This window comes from Lutra lutra, chromosome 4 (assembly GCF_902655055.1).
Source record: "Lutra lutra chromosome 4, mLutLut1.2, whole genome shotgun sequence".
Taxonomy (NCBI): Eukaryota; Metazoa; Chordata; class Mammalia; order Carnivora; family Mustelidae; genus Lutra; species Lutra lutra.
Genome location: NC_062281.1, coordinates 43,277,043 through 43,300,675, shown reverse-complemented (window position 1 = coordinate 43,300,675; position 23,633 = coordinate 43,277,043). Strand labels below are relative to the sequence as shown.

The window sequence follows — 23,633 nt, the reverse complement described above, 5'->3', positions numbered from 1 at the left end:
CAGGGTTGCCACAAACCTTCAGTTTGTAAAAAACAGAGTATCTGAACTACAATAAAGTGAAATGCAATAAAACCAGGTATGCCTGTGCTGTGTAACTATTTAAGTTTTATAATATGACCAGTCTCATAAAAAATACAGTGTATTTTAAGCATATGTGATAGAGGATTCTAAATAGTCTAGAGAAATCAAAGAATGATTTCTCAATGAGAAGTTTGAGGGAGGTGTAGAGAACCCCTGGCAACACTGTTCAGGCAACAGATACAGACAGCTACACAAAGATCCTGAGGCATAACAGACTATAAGAATAAACTATATTGTGGCTATCGAGACTGGCATGGAGAAGGGAGGAGTTAAGTCTAGGGACAGCTGTGGGACCAGAGGAAGTAAAATGGTATCAAACAAGTACCAAGGAGAAAAGTATCCTTTCAATAAACATTTCTTGGAAATAAGTAGAGAAAATATCTGAAGAACAGAGAAAGAACTTGCTATTTTTCTCTTTTTTTTTTTTTAAAGATTTTATTTATTTATTTGACAGAGAGAGAGATCACAAGCGGGCAGAGAGGCAGGCAGAGAGAGAGGAGGAAGCAGGCTCCCTGCTGAGCAGCGAGCCCGATGCGGGGCTCGATGCGGGGCTCGATCCCAGGACACTGAGATCATGACCTGAGCCGAAGGCAGCGGCGTAACCCACTGAGCCACCCAGGCGCCCCATAAACTTGCTATTTTTCTTAGGTAGTCCATGCTTTACGAGAACTGCTGAGACTTATTCTGGTAGCAGCTAATTTTTTGCAGTTAGGCATCTAGTTATATTACAAACCATCTTACCTTATTTGTTCTTCACATAAAAAAGCATTGTTGGGGGGACGCCTGGGTGGCTCAGTTGGTTAAGCAGCTGCCTTCGGCTCAGATCATGATCCCAGCGTCCTGGGATCGAGTCCCACATCGGGCTCCTTGCTTGGCGGGGAGCCTGCTTCTCCCTCTGCCTCTGCCTGCCATTCTGTCTGCCTGTGCTTGCTCGCTCTCCTCTCTCTCTGACAAATAAATAAAAATTTAAAAAAAAAAAAAGTTAAAAAAAAAAAGTTTAAAAAAGCATTGTTGGGCTCATTTCCCCTTCAAAAGATCACCTCTGTGCAATCACTTCAGAACATCTTGAGACTTACTCCTAGAAGAGATCTTGGACCATATTGGGAAATGCATTATTGCCAATAAATATTCCTGTAAATCTGTTGTTTTGCACTGAGATAATTTTAATATTTACCTGGTTTGAACTTTAATCTCATGAATGTATACTGTCTTCCATTTCCCACTTTGAACCTCATCTTTGCTAGGGCAGTTAAAAAAGGAATGTTTTTCTAACAAAAATATATCCTTTCCAAATACTAGTTGGTTGGTTAATGAGTTGGTTAATGAGTCACCTAGTTTTTATATCATACTTGGGTGCCAGTGTTCATATCTGGCACCAAAACGTTATTCAGTCCTCAGTAACATGTAAATAATCTAATTAGCATGGCTGAATTGCCCTAAAACACAAGTCTCACCTGTGGAGCTAGGTTTCATCGATTTCTTTGGTGTCTTGCACTGCTCTAAGGTTTAAAGAAATGTGCAGAGACATCCCTTAGTTTGAGGTTTTTTTCCCCCCCAAAACATGGGGATTAAGGTCATGTTAACATCATTCACTTATGTTACTGTTTTAAGCTGGGAGGAGTTGAAAAATCAAACAAGGCTCCTTGCTCTAGAGGAACTTAAAACTAGTAGGAGAGATAGATATGTAATTACAGAACAATGAAATGAAAGCTGTGTTGAAAGTATGAACAATAGGAACTAGAGAATAGGAGAAATAGACTGGCTAGAGAATAGGAGAAACTGGAAGATGGTATTTGACTTGGCTCTTGAATGGTGAGTTTGCTGGAATTGTGGGCTGAGAAATCAGCATTGCAAAGGCAGAGTAGAATATGTTCTACATGTAGGTTCATAGGCTAGAAATGAAGAGTAGTAAGTAGGTTTAAGTTAATAAGTAGGTTAAGTGGTCTTAAGCCTTCGATATCACCTAAAGAATTTGGATCCTGGGTAGTCAGGAGCCCAGAAGGTTTTTTAATAATATATTTTGGTCTTCAGTAAGATAATTCTAAGTAAGCTACAAAGAAAGATGTGTAGAGTCAATAAATTAAAATAGAAGTACCTCAGATGAGAAATTGAGGGACAATGTCCAGGGTTTAGTTTGCTTTACTAAATGTATGGTAACATCTTTCATTGTAAAGGTTAATGTAGAACTACACTGTCCAACACAGTAGCCACTAGGCATATGTGGCTAAAGTTAAAAATTCAGTTCCTCATTCATATGAACTACGTTTCAAGGGCATGGTAACCACATGTAGCCATTTTGGACAGCACAAAATAGCAAGCATTTCCATCACCTCAGAAAGTGCTACTAGACGGTATTGGTCTGTGAGAACAGAAGGTAGTTGGGCACAGAAGTATGGCTACCAGGAGAAAGCCTATAGAGAATTCATTGAAAGGTGGGCATTAAACACTATATAGATAAGATCTTTCAGAGAAAGGTGTAAAAAGAAAAAAAAATGGCCTAAGGGAAACCCTTTAAAAATATTTAAGGGGGGCGCCTGGGTGGCTCAGTGGGTTGGGCCGCTGCCTTCGGCTCAGGTCATGATCTCAGGGTCCTGGGATCGAGTCCTGCATCGGGCTCTCTGCTCCTCAGGGAGCCTGCTTCCCTCTCTCTCTCTGCCTGCCTCTCTGTCTACTTGTGATCTCTCTCTGTCAAATAAATAAATAAAATCTTAAAAAAAATATATTTAAGGTATAAGCAGTAGAAAAGGAGATGTGAAGAAATAGGGCAGCTAGCACATGAAGAGTTTAGAGATGGCATGCATGGAAAAGAAGTTTCATAACCAGTTCAGTAAAGATCAAGATGGCCTTGGTGATTTTTGGCAAGAGCCATCTCAGTGGAAGGTGAAAGCCTACTTTTTTTTCAGGTATGTTTTTGACAAATAGAGATGAAGTAGAATATTAAAAAAGACTATCTTGAGCTTGTTTGCTGGGGGAAAGAACCTGTGGAGAAAGCAAGTGTTTTTGGTTTCAAGTTTTGCATACAGGAAATACGCACTGTGGAAAGAATCAGAATGACATTTGCTTAAAAGGGGCGGGAGGAGGGAAGGGTGAAGAGTTGAGGAAAAGGGGAGTGAAGCTGAAGAAATTCACATATGGTAACTGTACCTATTTGTATGTTAGAGAAATGGGAGAAGACAAAGGTATAGACAGGCTTAAGAGAGTGGTATTTGGAACTGCTGCTTTAAGGAAAAAAACTGATGGGCGCCTGGGTGGCTCAGTGGTTAATGCCTCTGCCTTCGGCTCAGGTCATGGTCTCAGGGTCCTGGGATCGAGCCTCACGTCGGGCTCTCTGCTCAGCAGGGAGCCTGCCTCCTCCTCCTCTCTCTCTCTGCCTGCCTCTCTGCCTACTTGTGATCTGTCTGTCAAATAAATAAAAATCTTAAAAAAAAAAAAAACTGACAAAAGTATTCCAGTTTCTAGTGAAATTGGAATGCATAAATTATACTGGCTCCAACTTAGGTGATATACTATCAGAATACTGCAGTGAAGTTAAATTGGTAAGAGTTGAGATAGGCAGAAGACAAAGAATCAAAGGTATGACTGACTTGAAGCCTCAGTACTTGCAAGAATCCTGAGGGTAGCAACTTACACATTTCCTCAGTAAAAGCTCTCATGTGATGGTTTTAGGACCCATTGTCACTTTACTTGGCTCAAATAAACTTTTTAGCTTTCATCTTTACAACTGAAAATATTGTTTGTTTTTGGGGCATCTGGGTGACTCAGTCAAGTGTCTGACTCTTGATTTTGGCTCGGGTCATGATCTCAGGGTCATGAAATGGAACCCTGAGAAACCAGCTCCTTGCTGGGCATGAAGCCTGCATGGGATCCTCTCTCTCCCTCTGCCCCTCCCTTGCTTGTGCATGTACTCTCTCTCAAGTAAATAAATGTTTTAAAATATACATTTTTTGTATTTAATTTTTTAAATTAATAGTAATAGAAATTTTGTCCTGGGAGGTGGAAGTGGGTGGGTGGATGTCGTTGCTTAAAAAAAATCTGAACTAAGAGGAACTTAATATGGCTTTCTGGACTCCCAGTGTTTCCTATCTGTTATAATGTTGCTTTATCGTCCCAACAGGTTTTCCGAAATTCTGTGTATCCACCAGATTATTCATCCCGTTTAGATATTGTAAGAGCAAATTCAAAGTCGCCTCTTCAAAGATCACTCTCGGCTAAGTGTATATCTGGAACAGGACAGGTAAGCTAGAAACCATACATAATTTTAAAGGAATTTAAGCAGCTGCCTTTGTTGTTCAGTACTAAAAATGTTTACCTTAAGTCCTGACTTAATATTTACCCTCCTACCTTCTTATATAAAATGATGGAAGATTACACTAGGTGCAGCTCTCTTCTTATTTTGTATACTATAGCACATAGTATACATTTGAGAGCAGAGGTGGAGAGGACAGGAGAATGCTAATCTAGATTTGTTCTGCAGTATAATATGAAGAGCCAGATTCTGAAGTCAAACTGCTTAGGGTTTAAAAATTCCACTATCATGACTTACTAAAAATTATTCCTAAAAAAGATCTTTTTGCTGAACATTATCTTAGATACAGAAGCACATATCTTTAGATAAGAATCAATTTTCTCATTTCTTCCACATCAAGAAAGCCTGAGTTATCTGAGATCTAAAATGGGGAGGGGTGAACAACCTTGCTTTCTAAGAAGCTGGAGAAAAAATGGGCCATATGGTCTATGTCCCTAGTAAGGGCAGCCATAAACAATACATTAACAAGTCCGCTGGGCTGTTATAGTAAGACTTTATTTACATAAACAGGAGGGAAACTGGGGTATAACACTTGCCAACTTCTGATCTAGAGATCTATACCCTTTTTCACATCCAGTATTCAGAATTTAAAATAGAGCAAAATACTTTCAAAATTTAACTTTTCGGTAAATGTGACCCAGTACCTTCTATTTTCATTTGGTTTTCCTCTACGCATTTATTTACTGCTTTATTTGTATGCCTCTCTCCCGGAACCAACTTTTTAACATTTTTATTATTCCAGCGTAAAGTTTCTTACACGTGAGTTCCATATACCTAGTATCATAGTACATACAAAGTTTGTTTCCATTTCCAGGTACTAATGTTACCAAAATGAGCTAACATCTGTGTAGTACTTTAAAAGTACATCATTCTAGGGTTTCTTGACCTCCCACTATTGACTTTGAGCCAGATAATTTGGCAAGGGAATGGGGAGTAATGTCCTGTGCATTCTAAACATGTTCAACTGCATCACTAGCCTCTACCCACAAGATACTAGTAACACACACAAACACACCCCCCTAGATGTGACAGCAATGACTCCAGACATTACCAGATGACCCTCAGAAAGGTCTGAAGCAAGATGACCCAAGTGGCAATGATCAGGACTTAAAGCCAAGTAGTGAATTCAGATTCTCAACTCATTCCATTTAAATCACAGTATTAAATTTTAGTATTTCAGCTACATAGCTGAAATATTCTTGAAAGTTTTTCCTATACCTTTGATGATTCTCACTGAAATGCCGGTTTACAAAAACCTTGTGACCGAGGAATTACTTAACCTAAAATATATTTGACATAATATCCTGAATCTGTACCCTTTCTTTGAAGTATTTTATGTTATTGAAGTGCTGGTATCCAACTGAAATGGAATGGTTAATTTCCTATTTTTGCTCAAACATAACATGATAAATGAATGAAGAAACTCTGTGACTGTTTTCAGCCTTAGAATACAGTAATTTAGGGGCACCTGGGTGGCTCAGTGGGTTAAGCCCCTGCATTGGGCTCTCTGCTCAGCACCCCCCACCCCCTGCCTGCCTCTCTGCCTACTTGTGATCTCTGTCAAATAAAATCTTAAAAAAAAAAAAAAATACAGTAATTCATAGGAAAGTTTCATTACTAAAAATTAACTTCCTGAAATATGTTCTATGTGCCCTTCTCTGTAGGGGCATATTAAAAAGGTAAGCATGTAAAAATATTTTAAGTTAATATATTTTTTAATGTGTTAACTTCTAACAGGTATCCACCTGTCGACTAAGAAAGGATCAACAGGCAGAAGATGATGATGAAGAGGATGAAGACTTAGATGTCACAGAAGAAGAAAATTAATCTTCTTAAGTAAACTCCACCTTTCAGTTTTCATCTTAAATGACTTGGAATCCAGAATTAATACAATGTAAAACTTTATACTGGCTTCATACATGATAAACTTCAAAATGAAATCCCACTGGAAATGAAAATTAAAGGAAATTTGTGCTGACAAAAACTGAAGGTTTTAAAAAATAGTACACACCAGTCATTTCAACATCCTATCCAACAGTATGTGATTTTTGTATAGGTTTCATTTTTTAAAAAATTATGTATTTCAAAAGTATTTCATATTAATGCACTAAATGTAGTTGAGGTTGCAATATAACTAGGTGAGAAAAAACAAGAGATCTAACAATTTGACTTGTTTCTTTTGCTTTCATTGCCAAAAAAGGGTCTTTAGTCATTCTGATTAAATACAAATTCTATTCCATAAAGCCTTAATAAAAAAGACAAGGGTTTTTTTCCTTTCCTCATTTTCACTTTTACTATAACCTTAAGTTTCATTGTTTGATAATTTAGTTTTCAACAAGAGTGTTATTACTTCTGATTAAAGGTAATGGGCACTAGGATATCAGTGTCTTAAATTTTAGGTTAAAATTTAGCATAAATTTTAGATTGACAAAGAAAGCTACATTCAGCCTGATTCGGGTTTCAGAATGAAAATGCTATCAGACTAAAGAATTATACCCAAAACTACAACTTTTGGAAAGCTGTAATTTGGTAGAATGTTGCTAAGAAAACATCATGGAAAATCATTAAACCAAATCACCATCTAATTAATGAAAGAGGATATAGTTACTTTTATTCCTGAAAATAATCAATTTAATCAGAGCCTTTCAGTATGCCCATTTGTTTCTTTGGACGGGGACTGCACTTTTGATATTTCATGGATACTAGTCAGGCATATAAAAATAATGAAATTTTTAAATCATTTGGGATAACACAAAAAACAATTATTCATAACAGACAAATAAAGACTTTACAGAAAGCTTTTTGACTTTGTTTTCCATGGTTCTGTTCTTAACAAAACATTGCTTCCTGAGAACAGTCCTAAGTGGTAAAATTACTTCAGTACTTTCTAAACAAAATACTCAAAATGTTTTAAAACCTAAATGAATTAAGACACTCAAGCTATTGCATTTTTATTTTTTGGTATGTAACTGTGGTGTTGTAGCTGGGAGGAAAAAAAAGTTATAGTATTTCTTGTTTGTAATAGCAGCTCGTGTCTCTTGAGCATTAGCTGCCCTATCTATAAAGTTAAAATAGTGCCTGATACATAAAGCAGTCAGCAAATAGTTCTGATATAAAATGAATTCTCTGCCTACTTCAAAGAAATATTGTAGGGCGCCTGGGTGGCTCAGGTCATGATCGCAGGGTTCTGGGATCCAAGTCCCACATCAGGCACCTTGCTTGGTGGGGAGTCTGCTTCTCCCTTTCCCTCTGCCCTTCCTCCCTGCTCATGCTAATAAAATCTCAAAAAAAAAAAAAAAAAAAAAAGACAAAAGGATTACTATACATAATACTTCCAGCAATGCAAAATTTTCTTGTAGATCAGACTTAGGTTGGCAAACTTTTTCTTAAAGGGCTAAAGTAAGTATTTGTGTGCTGAGAAAACACAATCAACGCTATTACATAGGTACTTATATAATCATTTAAAATGTAACCACCTTTATACCCTAGGTGGTTGGGGTGGATGTCTTATGATAATCACCTGTGACCAACAAAAAAAAATAACTGAGCCCCTAAAAAGGAAGTAAGCCATTGAAGGGGTTATCAATAGAGATGTTAAAAAGGATCCAAGTTCCCTGGTTAGCTTTCTATAAAAGACCAACCCTAAAGACCCTCATCAGCAAGGCAACCCTGTTGGGACACCTCTCACTCTTGAAGGCTTTTTCTGTATCTTCACTTAATAAACTTCTATTGCTTTACTCACACACACAGAAAAATGTAACCACCTTTAAAAACGTAAAACCTCTTTCAGCTTCCTTGTAAAAAAAAAAAAAACAGGTAACCTAACCAGTTACTTTTGGGGTAAATGGTCCATATAGGCCTCCATTTCTTCTCTCCAAAATAAGTTTATTAGCGTTATTGAGAATAAATGATATAGTTAATTCATAATTATAGATCATAAGTATGTAGTATCTAATGCAGCTCAGTAATAACTAACATTTAATACAAAGATGGAAGTAATGGGTTCACTACTTAATAGGTGATATGTGAACCAAGAGCCACTGCTCTGGACAGTATTCTCAATGAGTGATAAGTGTACTCCCAATGTAATGATTAACTACCTCTTTGTTTATGGGATTATTTTTACTTTCTAGACATAAACTGTATTTTCCAGATACCTTCTGACAAAAACGTCTGGCTTTAAGATAATTAAAATGCCGCTGGATATTTAGCTGGAGAACCAGTATGCTCTTAGTGTACCTGATGGGAGTAGGAAAGAGGAGGCAAAACTGGCTGATACAGTTGACCCTTGAACTATGCCAGGGTCAGGGGTGCTGACCTCTGTGCAGTTGAAATCCACATAACTTTTGATTCCCCCCAAACTTAATAGCCTACTCTTGATCAAAGGCCTTACCAGTAACAGTTAATCAACGTGTATTTTGCGTATTATATACTGTATTCTTACAATAAAGTCAGCTAGAGAAAACAAAATATCATTAAAATCATAGAAAATACCTAGTGTTACACTGTATTTATCGAAAAAATTCTACGTTTAAATGGATATTTGCAGTTCAAACCCAGGTTGTTCAAGGTAAACTGTATCAATGGGTGTATAAGAACTTAGCACAGTATTCTCTTTTATGTGTTTGAAATTGGTGGTGTGCTTCGTAAACTGGCTCTCCAACATGGAAAATGCCCTGATTTGTTGCATTTGCCAACTTCCGTGGCATCAGAACTTCTACCATGGCCAATTTAAGTCACCAACATACCACTGAAAGCAGAGTTGGAAAAGATACGCATAAATGGTTCCTAACCAATAGAAGCCAGTTTTCTGTAATTAACTTCTAATTTTTAAAGGTTATGAACTAAATGATTATGGGGTAACGTTAACTGTTCCTATCAATTCATTTAGTTTACAATCAAAATACAAAGCTTGTGTTTACTACTGCTGACCTTTTATTTACTACCACCATCATACCCCAGCCCATTTTAAGAAAAAGTTCCATATTATGGGGTATTTCACTGTTAGGCTTCATCTTAGCTCTTACTGATATTTATTTGAGAAGTATTTTAAAGTCTTCCATACATTCCCCAAGAAGACTGACTGATTCATCTATATAATCTGAGCATTCAAAAATATAATTTTTTTCCTATTTTGTTGATGTTTAGTTTAATTTATCATTCTCCTAGCTATTTATAAACTTACTAGTTTGAAGAGCCGTACTGATGTGCTTTTTCAAACCAAATTACCAGTTTATTCATTCTACTAGAAGTTGTATTCACTAGAATTAAACACACAGAAACTTGAGTTGGTTTTTCTTAGACTTCTTAAATCACTGAAGATTCATCCAAAATGGTAGTAAATAGCTAAGTGCTGACAAAGTATTCTACTTCTGCTATATCCTATTATTAAGTGACTAAACTACCATATGTAAATTCAAATTTTATTCTTACTTGCTCAGGAAGTAAGAATAAATAGGAAACCTCTGGATCACAGAACTGAGAAAAATTAACCTGGTTTTATGTAAACTAAAAGGTCAACCAAAATCAAATCATATTTGATAAACAATTTTTAATTAGGAGTCAATTTCTAATGTTATTATCCAAGAAAGCCCTGGATACATAAAAACTTTTAAAGTTAATTTGTCTTTTATGAACAATGAGCATACTAATTTTGTTTTTAATGCTATTTTTAAAGCAGCAATGTGTAAAGAAAATACTGGTTTACTCTTCAAAATATCTTCAGCATGATCTTACTAAAATTAGAAGTACCACTTAACAAAGTTAGTAGGCAAAAGTGTTAAGAGCATGAACTGGAATCAGTGGTCTGGGTTGAAATTAGCTCCATGATTTACTAGCTATGACTTTAGGCAAGTTACTTAACCTCTAAACTTCATGATCTCACTTGCTGAAATAGATATAATAGTCCATACTTCCTAGGGAATATTTAAACTGAGATTATGCATGTAAAGCACTTTCACTGCCTAGCATACAGTAAGTACCTAATAAATGTTAGCCATTATTATATTATGGGTTATAAAAAAAAGCCAAATCCAGTGTTTATAATATAAACGCCCACACTAAATATCGAAGAAGTCAAAATTCAGTCTCATAAAAGTCTGATTATATTTAGTTATTGAGTCTTTGGATTCAAAGTCTTGAAATTTAAAAATGAGAACCTAATAAAAACTACAAAAAAAAAAACCTACTAAAGGACTAAATTCTAAATTCTTCCTAAAAACAAACTATATCCATTATCAAGATTCTTCCCAGCAGAAGCCTGAATATCCTTTATAGCTACAGTTACTTTTTGTCTTTTAAGTATTTTGAGTAAAACTTAGCAGTTTGGTTGATGAAATGTAGAGGAAACCACAGATCTACACATAACTCTCTATGCTATTATTATAGGATGTTTGGTCCGTTCTATCATAAATACTAAGGTAGCTGTTGAAAACTTCACAGAAGAAGCTGTAATTCTTTTTTTTTATACGAATACAAGTAAAGTTAGTTGGTCTATACATTTGCAATTTTTTATTTTTATAAAACTTTGCAAAGTTATGAACATGGAAACTTCAAGAATCTCCTAAGCTTTTTACATAAGTAAACTTCAAATTCACAGTCTATTTTCAACTATTTATAATTAATGGGAGGCTAACACAGTAATATCTTGGACAAAGAAGAGGGCATTAATTCTGCAGGCAAATTAGCAATAAAAATGCTAAACCTGAACAATCAGTCACTGACCATTTCCTTATACAGTATAAGATGTAGACTACAGAAGGGAAACGAAAAGCGAATATAAAATTTATCTTCCCCAAATACAGCTCTACTATACAAGTTTTGAGGTTTACCCATGACATCAACAAAAATTAATGCACTTGTAATTTTCTCCCCAACTGTCCAAAAAAAAAAAAAAAAAAAAAAAGCCATATATAATTGTAAATGAGAAAGAGTGGCAGTTTGCAAGCAAAAGAAAACCAGATTCACATTCTAATATTTACATTTGTTCTACTCACAAGTCAAATTAAAATGTTTCTTTTCATTAGATCATTAAAAATAAACACTTAAAAAAAAACGAATGCATTTTACTGCATCAATACTGTGGGGAAGTAACTCTGAATTTAGAAATGCTCTCTAGAGCAAAATTAACTTAACTTTTCGAGGGCCAACTGGCCTATCATTTAGATCTTTAATAGCAGCCATAGCTTCATTATAGTTTATCATAGCAACAATGGCTTCCCCTGTAGGTAATCCTTGCTCATTATACTGTATCGAAACTGAATCAGGTATGATTCTATAACCATGGAAAAAGTCTAGAATTTCATTAACATTAGCTTTAAATGGAAGATTCATTATCTTGATAGGTGTTACTCTACCTGAACTACAATTTAATTTTGGATCAGGCATAAATCTCCCCTCAGGAAAACTTCCCATACTGCGCTTTCCAAAATCAAACTTGCCACCTTCTGGGCGACCAAAATTCACTAAAGGGCGATGACTTCTAAAGTCATCAGGTGGGTTCCTAAACTCCTCACCAGGAGGTCTAAAACTGTCAGGAAGTCTAGGGTCCTCCTCTGGAGGTTCCCTGAGGTCTTCCTCCGGGAGCCGCCTGAAGTCCTCATCAGAAGGGCATCTAAAATCTTCCTCCTGGGGGCTCCTGAAGTCCTCCTCAGGAGGATGCCTAAAGTCTTCATCAGGAGGGCCTCCGAAATCTTCATCCGGTGGGTGCCTGAAATCTTCCTCTCGGGGGCGCCTGAAATGCTCCTGGGGCGGCCGGCGGAAGTGCTCCTGGGGCGGCCGGCGGAAGTGCTCCTGGGGCGGCCGGCGGAAGTGCTCCTGAGGCGGCCGGCGGAAGTGCTCCGGCGGCGGCCGCCTGAAATGCTCCGGTGGTGGCCGCCTTAGGTGCTCCGGGGGCGGCCGTCTGAAGTGTTCAGGGGGTGGTCGCCTGAAATCCTCCTCGGGAGAACGCCTGAAATCCTCCTCGGGAGAACGCCTGAAATCCTCCTCCGGAGGTCGCCTGAAGTCTTCCCCTGGAAGGCGCCTGAAATCCTCCTCAGGGGGCTGCCTGAAGTCCTCCTCGGGTGGTCGTCTGAAGTCCTCCTCAGGTGGTCGTCTGAAATCCTCCTCAGGTGGTCGTCTCCATTCCCCTTGAGGAAGCCGCCTGAAGTCCTCCTCCGGAGGCCGCCTCCAATCCTCCTCAGGTGGCCGCCTAAAGTCTCCCTCGGGGGGCCTCCTCCAGTCCTCCTCGGGGGGCCGTCTCCAGTCCTCCTCAGGGGGTCGCCTGAAGTCCTCCTTGGGAGGCCGTCTGAAATCCTCCTCAGGTGGCCGCCTCCAGTCCTCCTCTCTAGGGTACCTGAAGTCCTCCTCCCGAGGGTACCTAAAATCCTCCTCCCAAGGGTGCCTGAAATCCTCAAGAGGCCGCCTGAAATGTTCCTCCCGAGGGCGCCTAAAGTCTTCTGGGGAGTGCCTGAAGTCCTCTGGGGAATGCCTAAAGTCTTCTGGAAGGCTCCTCTCAAGCTGTCGGAAATCCGCCTGGGTTTGCCTGAAATTGTCCAGTTGCCTCAAGTCCTCTTGCTGATGCCTAAAGTTTTCAGATGGGCCAACTGAGTATATTGGTAGATCACTTGAGTCAAATGAATGGGAATGGTCATCTCTATCACATGACTGTGAATGGTCTTGCATTCTCTCAGTGGGCATCAAGGAAAAATTTACACCAAACTCCTGCATTTGTGCCTCAGATATAAGTCTTAACAATACCTCTGTCCCCAAGAATCTCCGCCGGTTTAAACGTTCAGCTTTCATGGCCTGTTCTTCTGTTTTGAATTTCACCAATGCTTCTCCCAGACCAACTCCTTTGTCGTCATAAAGTAAGTAAATGTCCTCTTCTCCAAGAGAAAAGTCTGCAAAGAACTTTTGCACTTCCACTTTTGTAACATCAAAAGGAAAATTTCTTATATATATACACAGTTTCTGGCCAGGGTAGCCTTCTTGAGGGTATTTTTGTGAAGTATGTCCAAGCCTTTCTTTCTCTATTGACACTGGTCTTTTTTTTTCATAACATTCGATGAACTTCAGCATTTGTTTTCTAGAAACAGGATCAATATGAACAGGACGATACTGTAAAACAGTCTTATGTAAACCCAGAGCAGTGTTATAGTCTTTCAGAGTTTTGAACATCACAAAGGCGTATCTTGTTCTTCTTTCATCTTTATATAAAAACCTAATCTGTTCATTAGTCAGATCAGTATCTCTAAAGAAATTTCTTAAATCTCTCTTGTTAATACTTAGGGACAGATTTTTTAAGTGAACATAAAATCCAAGAGGAGAACGAGAACGTGTTCTTCTGGGAGATTTTGAATGAGATCGTTTTCGAAAATGTCGATCATTAATTCCTCTTGGTGGAGAATGTTCTTCAGTTCTCACCGGAATGTCAACCTCCTTAATTACATTACCACCAAACTCAATCCACTGTTGTTCTGAGCCTTGCATTACTTCTATGAATCTTGAACCCATAAAACTTCTATGACATTTAAGACCTCCTGAAGCATCAATACATGAAGCAAATTTTACTATGGCATCACCATTATTTCGGCCATCATGATGTTTCAAGAAAATCACGCCATCCACACACAAACCAGAGAAAAAGACACGTACATCATCTTCATTTACTAAGTAAGGCAAACCTCGCAGAAACAAGTAAGGATTCTCTGCCTTCAATGGCCGTGTCTTTCTTGGCCTTAAATCACCATGTCCTGTACCATTAGTATGAAACCCAGCATCTTGATTAATTGGAGAGCCATATCCAGAATTACTTGCTTCTTCTTTAATAGCCTCAACAAAGTTAGACAAGCTGCCAGCCCCTGACGCCCCAGATCCTGGTCGCTCTCTTCCTATGCGATCAGTTCTTTTCATTTCTATAGTCTTCTGCATTTCTGCCTTACTACTAAGAAAGAGCTCTACAGATGAATCCTTGATAAACCCTCCTGAACGACTTATGGCACGTCTTGCATCTTCATCTGTTGCAAAAATAATAAAAGCCTCCCCAATTTCCCCTCCAATTATATGCACTCCTCCATCAGGAATAGTCAATCCCGTGAAGAAGTGACGAATATCCACAGGCCCCGCAATAAAAGGAAGCCCCAGTAAACGGATGACTACAGCCATGCTGAGCTCAAACCACAGCAATAATGACCTGCAGACAGAAAGGTACACATAATAGCAAGTCTTATTTTTGAAGTCCCTTATCCCAGACTAAACTTAATAATTATTTGGTTCCTACCTTCTTCAGCATTTATAAATGAAAACAAGGTACGAGTTCACAAAAAATAGGCTATATCTAATTTCTTAAAGAATAAACCTTCTCCCATCTAAACATACAAATAAACCAACTATTTCGAAGATCTTTCATATCACCTATCCTATACAATATGAGCATCAAAAATATCAAATCTTTGTAAGTCTGCCAAGCACTGCTTCACAACAAGACCAAACTATTTTTCACTTAGAAGCGTATCTTCTACTGAAGCATGAGAGAGAGCTTCGCGGGTTAAGGAATTTTACCAACCAAAATGAGTTTTACATATTCGAAAAGCCATCTATGGTCAGTATATAATTTTTGCTTATGATAATAAACGGTCTACTAGTGCATTACTAGCCAGAGGTAAAGTACAGAAACCACGTGTACCTACATGTCCTACTCTACTTTACATTTTTTTGTCAAGCTTCTGTGAAAAGCCTTAAGCTCTGAATATCTTACCTTTTTAAAATTTCTTGGAGACCTGTTAATTCTGTAAAAGCAACTTAACTGTGGAAAGAAAATGAAATATAATTAATCCTCTGACCCTGTAATTGATCTTAAACAACGCCAGATTAGGATATTCACTTCAGAATTACCTATTAAAAGTGAAGCAATAATAGGAACCACAACTATGGGCATTACAAAATGGTCTTCTTTGTTCCAGAGGAAATTAATCATCCTTCAGCAAAAACGAAGTACAAATTCCAAGTAGACATCTGCGAATTATTTTAAAACAAAAAAAATTCTGGAAATTAAACAGCTCCTTGATTGGAAGTAGCACAAGGAAAAGGGTGATAGAAATGTTATACATTTTGATTAGAGTGTTGGTTATATGGGTATAAACTTATCAAGACTAAATGAGCACTATTCTTAAGGTCTGTGCATTTCATGGTATATAAATTTTACATCCACTTAAAAAAAAAAAAAGGCAGCTGTTCTACAAGTAAAATGACAATTTAAAGTTACCAAAAATTCCCCAAAAGCCTATCACTTCCACTCAGGAAAAGAAAGACCAAGCACCTAGCTCAGTAAGTCCAACTCTCTTGCAATTTTCCTCCCTTTTAAAATATAAGACCAAATCAAACTAGTAAGGCAACGATTCAAAATGATACAATAAATGAACAAGACACTAATGTTTTGAATTCAAAAGCCAATATTTAAAGCAATGTATCAAAATCAATGACTACCCCTTTGGATACAATTTTAAGTTCTACACATACAGCTCACACTTTCAAACATGGAACCAAGTTTCCGGATTCTAAGATAATTAAGGCAAATACTAAAACACCCTTAAAATTGGGGCACCTGGGTAGCTCAGTCGGTTAAGCATTCAACCCTTGGTTTCAGCCCAGGTCATGATCTCAGGGTCATAAGATCAAGCCCCTCATTGAGCTCTAGGCTCAGCATGCAGTCTGCTTGCATTCTCTCTCCCTCTGCCTCTCCCCACTGCTCTCTCTCTAATAAATAAAATCCTTAAAAAGAAAATAAAATACCTCTAAAACAAACAAAAATCTCAACTACTAGTTATCTTAAACTCCTAAAACAATTACTATTAAAATTCACCTTAAGCCAAACCGAGAGTGTTCCAATATAGAATCTTACTATGCTAACAAGTTTATTCCATTTCAAACAGTCCTGCATTGAGAAAATCCAAATGACATATAGAAAATAGAATAAAAGCACATTTATTTAGAATGTTTAGGTATTATCAGTATTAACTGCTGAAAAATTTTAACTTAGTATTTCCTTAAGGAAATTTATATCTAATATTTTCAGAGATACCCAAAGTAACAATATGCGATATAGTCTTAATAAGTCTTTAAGAGGTGCTAAATAATTATAAATTTGTTTTTGATGTGCCAATAAATGCTGCTTTAATTCAGTATTTACACTTAAGTATCACTCTTCCACAAAGGGTGGTCCAAAGACATATTCTTTGAAGTCTGCAAGGTTTATTTTCCTTTGAAAATGGCCCAATGATTCAACTTTTTAAACTACAAGCTAAACTAACAAAGTTATCAAGAAATTACTTGGCATATTCTACATCTGAATTACCAATGCCAAATTGGTACTGAAATATTAATGACATTTATTATTAAAATATTTACATGAGGGGCGCCTGGTTGGCTCAGTCCTTAAGCATCTGTCTTTGGCTCAGGTCATGATCCCAGGGTCCTGGGATCGAGCCCCAAGTTGCCCCGTGCCAGGCTCCCTGCTCTGCAGGAAGCATGCTTGTCCCTCTCCCACTCCCCCTGCTTGTGTTCCTTCTCTCCCTGTGTATCTCTCGGTTAAATAAATAAATCTTTTAAAAAAATATATTTACATGATACATGTGTGGGGCCAGGGGTATATGGGAAATCTATGTATCTTCTGCTCCATACTGCTGTTAACCTAAAAAACTGCTCTAAAAAATGGTCTATTTAAAAAAATACGTGCACAGTACCAAAAATAAAAAATGAGTACAAGCCTGTTTCCTTCAACAAACCAATATCCACACCAACATTTAAAAAACTATAAATGGCTTCTAGAATAGTCCCCACTAAAGTTTCAAGATTCCTTCCTATGCAAACTGACTTAGCTCCTTTACTTTTATATTTTAGAAAGTAAGATACACACCATTTTATCTCTCCTAAACTTTTTCAAAGATTTAAAACGGATTTGCCCAGAGAACATAAATATATCTACAAGATACCTAGGGATGTTTCAAGGAATATGTCAAATTCAAAAAATTTCAAAATTTCTTATCTCCCTTACTTACAAACAGTATTTTAAATAGTTCCATGAGTACAAATCTCATGATTCCTATTCAAACAGAAAATATATTTTTTTCTAATTTGTCACATATAACTAACACCTAACTTTTCTGCCCTTTGGATGGGAGGGAAATGTACTATTTTCTCTCTCAACGACATACCTGAGAGACCACCTATAAGAGACCAGTTCTCAAAATGAGCACTTTTCCTGTGGTTCCCATGTTATTTCCTTAAGCAAACTCCTCAGCAATTCTACCCTTAGAACATTACACAAAAATCGAAATACACAAAATACCCAAAGATCACTGCACTTAAAATTTTTTCTACTTATGAAGGCAACACACATATTCTTTTGACTGTGTTGATTTAAAGACCATCATGTTAGAACTTCTAACCTATGAAAAGATGGAAGTGAGTCCTTAAAAGCTCCTTTAAGGGCAAGTCACTGATAAGTTCATTTTAAATAATCTTGCTGATTTTATCCAGGATTCATCCCACTTGATCACCATTATCCACTAAACAATACAAAATGTGCATCTTCTAATCAAGTCTGAAGGGAAACAAGAGACTAAATTTAAATAGGTATTATTATCTCAGACCTATCTGATTTTAACTAGCGAATAACAAGTCATTTTCCAGATATGGTGGGGGAAAGAAAATGACTATTCTTTAAAACCCAAAGTTATGACGAAATTCTAAACACAGGAGTTTCCCCTGCAGAAAATAATCTGGCCCAGTCCGCAATTATTCTTTATGAAAATCTGCCTTTTATCATTTTATAATGTAGATGGTTAAAATAAAAACCAAAGGTATGACGACACAGAGCCATAGTCCTTAACAGGAACTGGAAATGAAGACGAATCCACACGGCACAGGATTTCCCATAACATCCATCATCCTCAAATGGGGATCATCCGAAGGCATTGCTTCTATAGCCCAAAGCCTTTGTCCATACTCCCAGGGGTCAGAGCTTCCTTCTTTCGCGCCAGGCCAAAGTTGCTACGTGGGATCCGATGCTGTCGCCAGACCTTCAGCCACAATCAGCCTTCAAATTAACCTGGACCGCCCAACCTCCGTGCCTTTCCGTTACGCCGTCCCAAGGGCAAACATTCCACCCTAACTCGCCACACGGTGTACTGCCCCATACCTAACTCAAACACTTTGGGCCACTCTAATGCCTAACGAGCCGGGCCTTCAGCGCTTTTCTGCCACCACTGACTACGATGACATAGCAAAGAAAAAAATACCTATAAAATCCTTCGATATCTTCACTCTTAAGAAAACTGGGCAGCGCACACACAACACCACATGGAGACTGACGGGAGAGTCGGTGTTTAGCAAGGAATGAGGGTGCCCTAACGGCAGAAGCTACGCTAGCTCCTGGCGCGGCTGCGGACCCCACCTTTCCCTGTTCTTCCTTCCCCATCGCCAACCCCGCCCCACCCCCGACGCCCGAAGGGTAACTGCTTCGCACTTGGTAATAAACACACACCACTGCTGCCGAGTCGGACACACAAGGCCGGAGTCGGGGGGCACTCCTCGTCGCAGCAGCCTGCCCAGTACAGGTGGAGCCCTCAGTAAGCCTAGAAGAAGATGGCGCCCACTCTCCCCTCCGCTCCGGACAAACGGACGTACAGTTTGTCTGCCCATGCGCTCTCCAGGCGTAACCCACCACCCCGGCACCCCGGCCACGTTTGCGCAGGCGTCTTGACGCTCACCCGCTTCCCGTTGTCAGGGGAAGGGAGGCGGAGCCCGCGAGCGCGCCGTCCCGCCCAGGGTTTGATGAGCTTCTGCGCATGCTCAGATTCCATCCAATCCGGGAGTCTCCACCAAAGAGAGGAGAGATTCCTAGACAAAGTTCGGGGTCGACTCATTGTGGTAATGAGAAGCTTCAACAAATAACTCCTGAGGTACGTTGCACAAACGTTCGTGATTTCCAGGAGTTAAGGAAAGCAGAGAAAAGCAGAGAAGAGTTGACGATTTCTTTCTGTCTTCAGCTCTGCAGTTATCGTGTGGCGTAAGCATATTCTGAAAGGCTCTTTATAAAATCTAAAAGGGGATTAAAAATGTTTTATTGCCTCAGATGTTTGGCAGATACGATGCCAACACCTAGGGGCTTAATAAATGCATGCCTATTTATATTATATTAAACTATGCCAAATTTATACACACTAATAACTTTATGAAGCAATTTTTTACGTTTGTTGTTCCTACGTTCTAGTTTTTTGAAACATGAGACAGATCAATCTTGAAAAAATGGTAAGTGAAAAGCACAATTACAGAAATGTTCTGTGATGCCCGCTACGTAATGGGTGGTGAACAACCTTATGTTTGATTTCATTTTTTTGCAAATAAAGCAGCCTACCAGTTTTCATTTTTTTGCAAATAAAGCAGCCCACCAGTTTTATAACTACATGAAGTATTTATGGGTGGAGTCAAAGCTCCCTAAGAAAGCAGAAACTATATCTTTAAAACACTTTGGAGATGAAAAAAATGAATTTTCTTTTTTTTTTAATTTTATTTTTTTTTAAGATTTTATTTATTGATTTGACAGAGAGAGATCACAAGTAGACAGAGAGGCAGGCAGAGAGAGAGAGAGGGAAGCAGGCCCCCTGCCGAGCAGAGAGCCCGATGCGGGACTCGATTCCAGGACCCCAAGATCATGACCTGAGCCGAAGGCAGCGGCCTAACCCACTGAGCCACCCAGGCGCCCCAAAAAAATGAATTTTCGATCTCTCTGATAGGATTGTGAGAAGAGATCATCTAACAAGTGAATAAAAGGTGGTTCCTGGAATGAGAGCCACCATTTACTCACTTGGGTAAGTTTTTTAGCCTCCGTGCCTCAGTTTCCTCATCTGTAAAATGGGGATAATAGTAGCATCTACACCATGGGCTTGCCATAAATATTAAATGAGTTAATATGCGTAAAACCTGAGACTAGGTAAGTATTAGTGGTTTCAGATGTCAGGGTGATCCATATACAAGCAAAGGATAGCACTTTGGGGAGCTAGTTTCATTGAGTAGATAGCATTTGCCTTGATTATTCCCCACAGTCCAGGGTTTGGTCCTAGGGGAACCTGACCTCAAAAGCTAGTTTATGGAGGGCTTACTATGTGGCAAGCCCTGTGCATTATCTCATTGTATTCTTACAACTACTTTCAGAAGCAGTTATTATTATTTTTCCTATCTTACAGATAAGGGAAATGGACATAAAGGATCACATAGCTTGTTCAAAGCTATAGGGATAGTGCAAGGTAAAGTCAGGAATTGAACCCTGGTCATTTGCTCCCAGAGGCCACAGGGGAGGATTCTGTCCTTGGAGGCAGACTCCCTTTAAACAAGCACACAGAACCTACACTCCAGAATGTCAATATTGTCAATATTAATTCACAAGAAGAAACACTGGCAAAGTGGACCTGAGGTCAGCTCTGGCTTTTTCTGGCCTGTATATGCTCTCTATATGAAGTCAAATGCTCAGAGAATTGTTTGCTAAACATGAAAATGGAATGAGGAGATACCTAATCTCAAAAAGTGGTTCTCAGTTAAAGGGTACCTGGAAGCATTCTCACCTATATTAACAAAAATAATAACTATCATTTATTGAGCACTTACTATAAGGCTAGTCCGAACAAGTGTGGTTAGATCAGACTGCCTCTTTTGGACAAGCTTAGACAGGTATTGTCAGCCTTTTTTACTGTTTTGGGATGACTAGCCCCTTCTACTCACATAGATTTTCTCCACGAACAAGACACTATAGTGAATGCCTGTCTTTTTTTTTTTTTTTTTAAAGATCGCTCCTCTTATTTTTTTTTTTTATTTATATTTTTTTTTTTTGGTCAGAGAGAGAGGGAGAGAGAGCAAGCACAGGCAGACAGAATGTGAATGCCTGTCTTTTATAGTCTGCCTTCTGCCTTACTCAGATAACAATACCATTACAATCAAAGCCAGAAAATTCCAGCTGAAGTAATTGGGTTTAATTACATGGTATTCTGGTTACTGAATAGTTCTTGAACCTTTAGTATGTCAACATGGAAACCTAGTCATTTTAGAGAACAGAAAGAAAAGTAAGTTTCTGGAACAACAAAACCAAAGACTATCCTAAAATATGGTAACCACACTGAGCCATGAGCATTCCATGGCTCTGCCTGGGCATTTAGCCTCTCCAAGCTTTTTGCCACATCTACATCACTTCCTACCCTCCTGAATGATTTTGGTATCAGATGGTTTTCAGCTACCCTTCTAAGCTCTTCAACAACCACAATAAAAGCCTCTGTCACTGGGGTGCCTGGATGACTCAGTGGGTTAAAGCCTCTACTTTCAGCTCAGGTCCTGATTGCAGGGTCCTGGGATCAAGCCCTGCATCGAGCCCTGCATCGGGCTCTCTGCTCAGCAGGGAGCCTGCTTCCCTTCCTCTCTCTCTCTGCCTGCCTCTCTGCCTACCTGTGATCTCTGTCTGTCAAATAAATAAAATCTTAAAAAAAAAAAAAAAGAAAGAAAAACCTCTGTCACTTGGTCTTAAGAGTGCCTTGATTTTTCTCAACTTCAAGGACCTTTACTCCTCTTGCACACCTTGATTTCCATTCAATTCCACTGGCATTTATTGAGCACAGACTGTGTATCAAGCACTTTGCCAAGGCTCCTGAGAGATTGGGGTGAAGAACTCACAGTCCCCTTTTCTCAGGATGCTTATACTATAGCAGAAGAGACAGGGCACATACCATCACACACACGAGGACATGTAGAGCATGGAGTTTAAGAACTGGGTTTCTCAGGCAGATCCAAGTTCAAATCCCAGCTCTGCCACTTCATGACCGTGAATGAGTTCCTTATCTTTAAACTTTTCCATTTGTAGGGTGAAGATAACAGTACCCACCATTCAGGGCCATTTTTGAGGACTAAATGATACAGTACTTGTAATTCCAAAGACAATGTAAGAAGAAAGCCAAAGAGTAAAATAAAATAATGTTGAAGGCTTTGTGTTGGAAGTCTCCTGCAGGCAGTCCTTCAGCCCCCACTCAGCTGCACAAGAATGAGCCTTGAGTCTGGAACCCTTCCTTATCAAGAGTTAAAGAGCCCACACAGACTGCACCTGGCCTACCACCTTCTGTGGGAATATCCTTCCTTGTTTTGGGCTCACTAAGTACTCTTGTCTGTGTTTCAAAAACGTCTATTATATGTCACTTGGTCAACCCACTGTTGTATCTGTCCCCTGAGGAGAGGGACCAGGTTGCTTCCACTGCAGCATGAGAGGGGTGTGGCACATAGGCCAGTTGCCTTGTGTCAGTGGCCAGGAGAGACCCACTGGCCATCGGGGACTGACACCTCTGTTGAAACTGATCCTGCTGTCTCTTTTCCTTGTAAGTAAAGTGTTGTGGCAAACTTTTTACTTCGTGACTCCAAACTCAAGATGCAATGGGCAGAAATGTTTGGAGTCCTCCACGAGACTGGTTACTGGTGCATGTAACACAAAAATTTTGTGGACACAAAAAAATTCTGTCTCATGACTGGCTAGTGCCTACTCCAGCCTTAACCCACACTACATTGGTCCTCTGCCCCCTTTGTAGGCATCAAGTGAGAGAAGACAGCATTGAGATCCCCTCAGAGTTTAGAAGATGGTAATAAACTAGAGAATGAAGGAATGAAGCAAGTTTTGATTTAATCTTTTCCATTGCAGCAAATTGTATTAAATGACAATGTATAATGCAGAACTCCAGATGCTAAGAGACAATAGGGAACAAAATTGGACATGGTTCTTGCTCTCATAAATCTGGTCATACAGGAAAGGACAGGAAAACTAGTGAGAATTATTCAACTGAATGTAAATTTATAGCAGGGACAAGAGCTATAAAAGGGAAATACATGATGCTGTGAGAGTATTTTATAAGAGGGCCTGGCCTGATCACAAAAGGTAGGAGGAGTTTCTTAAAGAAGTGGCAGATGAGTGGAAAAGAAAAGGGTGAGTTAACAAAGTAAATAGAAATTCCCAGGGAGGGGGAGGAAAGAGGGATGGTCCATGCAGAGAGGTGCACTGGCTTAGCGAATTTAGAGAACCAAAAGAAGACCAATGCAGGCAGAATGCATGAGAGTGCACAGGACAATGAAAGGATGCAGGAAGAATCAGACCGTGCTAGGAGTTGGGGTTCATGCTCAAGACTTTGAGCTTCCCCCTGGGAAAAACAATGAACTATTTTAAGCAGAGAGGTGATATATTAGACTT

General features: G+C 38.9%; 2 protein-coding genes across 11 annotated transcripts in view; one reads left to right on the top strand and one right to left on the bottom strand.

Moving 5' to 3' along the window:
- The window catches only part of CIBAR1 (CBY1 interacting BAR domain containing 1), a 29,791-nt gene extending 21,199 nt beyond the window's left edge, over positions 1–8,592 (top strand). For both annotated transcript variants that reach the window (XM_047727862.1, XM_047727863.1), the window contains 2 exons: positions 4,196–4,315; positions 6,125–8,592. In XM_047727862.1, coding sequence (XP_047583818.1) covers positions 4,196–4,315; positions 6,125–6,214 — 210 coding nt within the window. In that variant the 3' untranslated portion in view covers positions 6,215–8,592. The remainder of the gene's footprint in view (positions 1–4,195; positions 4,316–6,124) is intronic.
- RBM12B (RNA binding motif protein 12B) lies at positions 1,080–19,168 on the bottom strand. Of its 9 annotated transcripts, XM_047727857.1 has the most exons (5): positions 18,909–19,108; positions 17,812–18,444; positions 15,260–15,379; positions 15,123–15,170; positions 10,857–14,558 (listed from the first exon to the last, which is right to left on the bottom strand). In XM_047727857.1, exon 5 carries the CDS (start codon positions 14,528–14,530, stop codon positions 11,501–11,503), a length of 3,030 nt encoding a protein of 1,009 aa, XP_047583813.1. In that variant the 5' UTR covers positions 14,531–14,558; positions 15,123–15,170; positions 15,260–15,379; positions 17,812–18,444; positions 18,909–19,108; the 3' UTR covers positions 10,857–11,500. The 9 variants fall into 9 exon arrangements, 8 of the variants coding, with proteins under 8 accessions (XP_047583813.1, XP_047583814.1, XP_047583816.1 ...); XR_007126943.1 differs by lacking the exons at positions 10,857–14,558; positions 17,812–18,444 and adding an exon at positions 1,080–1,170 and having other exon boundaries at positions 18,909–19,168; XM_047727858.1 differs by lacking the exon at positions 17,812–18,444 and having other exon boundaries at positions 18,891–19,108.
- Between the last annotated feature and the right edge of the window lie 4,465 nt (positions 19,169–23,633).

Excerpts from the sequence above, each read along its gene's own strand:
- RBM12B (XM_047727858.1), bottom strand. The coding sequence starts at position 14,530 with ATGGCTGTAGTCATCCGTTTACTGGGGCTTCCTTTTATTGCGGGGCCT.